At 29.3% G+C, this 6,499-nt stretch overlaps 1 protein-coding gene across 1 annotated transcript in view; it reads right to left on the bottom strand.

The window, feature by feature from the left end:
- Positions 1 to 5,363: 5,363 nt before the first annotated feature.
- LOC119188936 overlaps positions 5,364 to 6,499 on the bottom strand; it is an 8,742-nt gene continuing 7,606 nt past the window's right edge. Inside the window, exon 5 of the mRNA XM_037437210.1 lies at positions 5,364 to 5,378. Coding sequence (XP_037293107.1) covers positions 5,364 to 5,378 — 15 coding nt within the window. The remainder of the gene's footprint in view (positions 5,379 to 6,499) is intronic.

The following is a 6,499-nucleotide window of genomic DNA, read 5'->3' as shown; positions in this document are numbered from 1 at the left end:
TTACCTAGGTTTGTCCCAAAGACAAATGTGTTTCGGTGTAGCTCCGCCATGGCGCCTTTTAATTTGCTGCTATTAAAATAATTGACCTAACATCTATATTTATAGTCCCTATAATTTTTGCCATAATGCGAACATAATTATTCTTAGACTAAAAATAGTTTACACGCACCATATTATATTATGCGCTAAAGGACGGAGGGCCGGAGGCCTGTCTTGTCGCAACCAATGAGAACACGTCCCGCCAATGGACGTTGGCGCCGAGATGGCGCCAATAAATAAATTTCTTTGAAATATCTTTTGTACTTGTTCTGTTTCTTACTCAAAGATAAGACCTGCAATACAACTTACGACCATCGTAATCTTTTTATAGCAAATTAGTAGTAGTATTTTACAAATCTGAAAATACTATAAAAGTTTGGCATATGTTTACCGAAAATAGAAAAAAATAGATGGACGAAACCAGTTGGCATAAAGCATAAATTATGTAACTTTTAAACTCAATAATTTATAACTATAACAATAATTTAAGAAACCTGATAGTTAAGTCTTTATAGCTTTTAATAGGGTAACAACCAAAACAAATAATATATAAATTGAAAATTCCTTGCTTACGCATGAATGAAACCATTTATGAAACGGAACGTTCCATAAACGTATTTTGAGCGCTCACCGCGTGAGGTCGCGCTAGTCGGCAGAGACCAATAAACTAGAGAGACGGTTAACTTCATACATTGATTTTAACACGATAAGGAAACCCACACTAGCATGCGTTTCATGTCTATATTATGTTATACAATTAATTCATGAATAGTTGGAACTCTCTTTCTTTCCCGGGTGAAAAACCTATGACCCTTATTATTCTCACTTACACACAGGTTATGTTGAAAATAAATATGGCCGTAGTACTAGAGACGTAGCCGTATTGAAAATCGATATTTTCCGAATATACCGATTTTTAAATAATTAAGGATGTGCTTAGGCTGGTTTCACACTAATACAAAAATCGGTTATCGATTTGCTACAGTGAGTACACGGCGTAAATGTAGTGTCACGTGTTTACCCATTTAAAATATTGACAAATAAAATAAAACAACTTTTCTTATCTAAATATAAAGATTTATTAGTAATGTTTTCATTACTTTTCACGCCCAATTTACCATAATTTCAGAATCTACCGATAGCCAGCGAAAATAATTTTTACTTAAAATTGCAGCCCGTATAATTGCATTTTCTGTTCAATAAAATAAAATATAGGTAAACAAAGTTATTGCTGTACTTATGATACGTTTAAAACAAATCAAATAAATTAATGAACAAACCACTGAGTCACTACAGACGCTAAAATTTAAAAATAATTGATATATAAAGGATAAAAACGAAAGAAGTCAGCTCGGGCCGACAGGACAAAAGGTATATGATATAATCTTAATAAAATAAAAGGAATGCATCACGATCTTCGCCGTCGAAGAATACAATATAGGCCCCTACCTAGCTAATCCACCAGCCTTTCACTAGCTACCTAAGAGATGACTACCCGAAGAAGAAAGGCAGAAAGAAACTCGGGCTTATTTTTTGTCATCAATTACCAAATATTTTTATAGATGTTGTATACAAAGTAGTCACATAGCTTATATAAGGTGGTGCACGGATTAAAAACATGGACTGGCATAAAGCAAATACATAAATAGTGCACACCGTTCAGCCGCTTACATTTACCAACATAATTTTAATTTTCATCATTACAATTCAATATTATAAAGGCAAATGCAACAACATGATTTTTGGTTGTCTTCCACTTATTAATATTTTGTCATATAAATCAACAATAACTTACAAGAAACAAAATTGGATTGCATATAAATTTAACAGTAACAATTTACATAAAATTAAAAATAATGACAATACAATGACTGACTAGTGGCACATTTGAAAGAAAAATTACTACAAAGGACAAAAATGTTAGATATTTTATATTGAAAACATGATTTTAAATAAAAAGGTAAAATTAATATTTTTGTACATAGTAAATGAATAGAAATATGAACTATTTTGGAAACATAAACATTTTTATTTTACCGTGTTCAAGCATAATTATGCATATGAGATTTTAACAACGGCTTGCTTAACAGTTAGCAAAATTAAGATAATTGTGAAGACTAGCACTATAATTTTACACAATATAAAGAGCCATACTTAAGCTATTCACTATTATACACTATGCATTAGGTATAATAACTAATCTAACAACACAAAACTAAGAATTTATTTGAATATGATTATTCTCTCACGAAAAGCATTCCATGCATAATTTAACATTTTGCAATATCATATAATGGCACATTTGCTACTAAAAATGCTACAAAATACAGAAAATGTTGAATACATTATAATGAAAATATAATATTAAATTAAAGGTAAAATTACTAATTCTGCACAATGTAAATCAATAAAAATATGAACAATTTGGGAAACATACACATAATACTTTTTGTAGAAATGTAATTTATTTACTTGACAATTATCTGGTAGGCTCATTTTAGGTTGTACAAGCATAATTATGTATATAAGATTTTAACAACTATTTGCTTAACAGTCACCATAATGAAGATTATTTTAAAAACTACTATGATTTTATACAATAAACAGAAAGCATAATAGCTAATTTAAAACCACAAAAATGTGGGTAATACACTTTAAAAAACATCAATTTCATTTGCAAAAATCGTAATAATTGTGGACAAAATACTATGAAGAACTTTAATTAAGTGAGATTAGGAACTACGCCTTCTTTGTGATCTATAACTCAATCCTTTTGTGACTTTCTCACGGATTAGAGTTTCCATTTCTATATCTTTAGGCCTTGAATCAATATTATTCATTCTATTATTAAAATTAATACACCACTGCTTAACTTGCATTCTAACTATGTAGGACCAAATAGCTTTAATAACAGCCGTTTTGTGAATATTACAGTTGTACCAAGTAGTGTCAATATATTTTATTAAATTACTTATTAAGTCAGAATAAATATAAACACTGCAAAGAAATGGCATCATCTTGTCAATAATGTAAATACTCTGCCAGACCATTTGACTAAAATTATTAGAAGGATAACATAACCTATCTACATTGGAACTATATTCTCTTAAATTAATTAATTCGTGAAATGACTCTCTGAGATAATAGTGCTTTTGTACAATTATCACAATCTTTGCAGTTCAAATTGGACATCAAAAAACGACAAACTGCACCAGCAATATATGGTACAGACTTATGTTGGAATATATTCTCGTTAGGTATAGAAATTTCTATAAAGTTAGTTTCATTACATTGAAGACTATCAGTGTATGAACCATATTTTTGGTGGCTGACTAAATGTTTTAATGTTCCCAACATTTTGTCATCATCATCAGAACAATTAGTGTATAAAGATTTACCGGTAGTAATGTTGTTAATCAACAAGGTTTTAAAAGCCGATACAAAATGAGTACAATTAGGATTTGTACTAAAATTACCATGTGCCCTTATTTGACCAAAAAAGTTTTCTATCGGATCTTGATTAAGACGTCTAAGACTTAAAAATTTAACACCATCAATTCTCAGCAGATCTGACCACAAATGTTTTATTGTTTTATATTATGTTCAAAATGCTTCAGTGATAAAGGCTTCCTTTCCCTTTCATTGGAAGCGTCAAAGCGCATTGAAGCTAGCTTTTCACAGCATCATTCCAGAATGCAATGTGCTCCGAATTATATGAAAGAGCATGTTTTAACTTATTCCCATAATGACCAAAACCATTTAAACTATCAAACAAATTATTTATAAAAAGAAGAATTTCTGCTGTGAACAAACCATTTCCAATGTCTTCATTTAAACTTATGTAATCATGATCCTGGAGAGATAGCAGAGACTTCATCTGGATTTCTAGTGATGTAGCCACTTGCCGGCTAAAAACTTGGGCTGCAAATTTGACCTGAAATGTTAATAATATAAATAATATATTAGTAAATTAATAAATGAACGATTTTAATCATGGTATGATTATTTAATCTGTTATGAGCTTAAAGATATTTAATTAAATGGCCCAAAGAAATTGATATTCTGGCCAATACTTTCACAAGAATACGGCAATTTAACATATTATATTAAGGTTTTTTTATGACAATTGTTGTACATTATGCCAATTTCAAGTTGGGGAAAGTGGTTAATTTAATCACAGAATACGATTTATTGGAAACATGAAAGGAAAAGGATCAGTAATGATGATATAATTTTATTTCCTGATGATAGTACGGTACTATTCTCTGAGAAAATTCAGTTATTACTAGAGGCTAGAGTAAATAAGGCATTAGAGGACATTGTGAATTGGCTTACAGAAAACCATTTATAAATTAATTTAAAGTAAAACATCTTATTTTTGAAATTAAACTAATTTTCGGATTCTATCGCGGTGTTCGTATTTTATTTTCTCCCGACGTTTTTGCAGCCTTCATGGTCATGATCCCCGTGACCATGAAGGCTGCAAAGTCGGAGAAAATAAAGCACACGATAGAATCCGAAAAGTTTAATTTATCTATTCGCGTAAATATAAGAAATCATTATCTTATTTTTTTTTCAAGAATAGGTCAGCAACTAAATTGCTTTCTATAAATTATCACTTACAGGCAGAAGCCATACGATTTTTAGGGCTCCAGGTGTACTGCAACTTAAAACTGGAAGGAACTTAAGGAAAAATTCTTACATTAACTAGTTTATTTATATACGAAATTTCAATATTTGTAAAAAGAAACCTACATATATTATGTACACTAAATATTATAGCAAACGAAATAAAAATGCCACCTAACAATACAGCTCTATTAGATAAGAGCGGTATCTGCATGGGTCCAAGAATATAATATAATAAATTACAAGTTGTATTGTAAACATAGAAAACATAGATATATTTAAACGTAAATTAAAACCTTTTTAATTGATAAGACATATTATTATATAAGAGAATATTTACAGGAATAATTTTGTGTAACAATTTGTAACAACTGTGATAGATTATATTATATTATCATACCTACCTAATGCTATACTATATTAATATACTATATTAATATTAAATTGTTATTTTAGCTTAACTTTATATTGTAATTTTGCACGTCATTCGCCTAAATATGGTAAGACGCTATGTTATAAAATACACCACCTAATACTTAAGGTACCCATATTTGCAAAATAAATGAATTGATTCATTGATTGATATGGTAACGAAATTAAATAAAGAAATCTGATTATGGATATGTCGGAGATAAGCCAGTATCCACGTGTTCGGAGTCCATTATAATGAAAACACAAACTTAATATTGGTTGGTTTATTCTCTCTTGATCTTGGAACACAAGTGAAGTGAATTTAAAATGACCAGGCTTTATATAATCCAATTGAGTCATAGTGAATTTAACTGCAACTTCCTTTTTAGAAAAATAATTAAAATTACTGTACAATAAATCGTAGGTTATAGCTGAATATTCAAAATTAATATTATAATGAATTTTACATAATTAGATATAATATTACTTTACATAAATAACTTTTAAGTAAGCAAACTATTATTTTACATTATTTTCTAACAGATGCCGCTATTAACAAGGTGTGAATATTTTTACTTATAGATTAAAACAATGATATAGAAATCAGGATAATATTAACAATTCTAATTGAATTTACTTTAGACGTTTAGATTACATAAACAATTAAATAATGATATAAATAAATATCCATTATTTTCCAAACACTCAAATAGTCAATACAGTTTCTAATTTATTCTGAAACTTAATAAATAACAGAATTGCGGTTGTAAATACTTATTTAAATATCATTCTTTAATATTCTAGACTTTTTCATAATAATATAATCACTAAATATAAATTTGCGCCCATAGATACGATGCGAGAATACGAAAGGCGATTACGATGCTATTGGGAAACATCTCGATAATGTAGATTGGGAAAAGGTACTTGGTCACAACGGCGTCAATGATATGCTCACTAAATTCTACGGTATTTTACATGAGACTATCCAACTTTATGTACCTAAATTTAAACTAAGAAGTAATAAGTATCCGGTTGGGTTTAATCGCAACCTCATATGTATGTTGAGAAAAAAAATAAGTTTCGGCAATGCTATAAATTTTTTAAGAACCCGTTAAATGGAATAGAATTTAAATTACTCAGAGAGAGTTGCAGATCCTTATTAAATAAATGTTATAATACATTATCTTGAAAGTATAGAAGATAATATTTAAAATTTTTATAATCATTTTTGGTCATTCATCAAGGCCAAAAGAAGAGGATCTTGCTTTCTCCCAGCTTCGATGTCCGATGGTAATCAAGTTAGTTCCAAAGAAGTTGAAATATGTAATATGTTTGCTTCGCACTTTGCATCAGTGTACGAAAGATACTAATGGAGTCGAATGTCGATGCTAACCCGAATTTTCTTATCATTTCATGG

Source organism: Manduca sexta, chromosome 10, assembly GCF_014839805.1.
Source record: "Manduca sexta isolate Smith_Timp_Sample1 chromosome 10, JHU_Msex_v1.0, whole genome shotgun sequence".
NCBI lineage: Eukaryota > Metazoa > Arthropoda > Insecta > Lepidoptera > Sphingidae > Manduca > Manduca sexta.
This window is presented reverse-complemented; position numbering and strand designations above follow the sequence as displayed.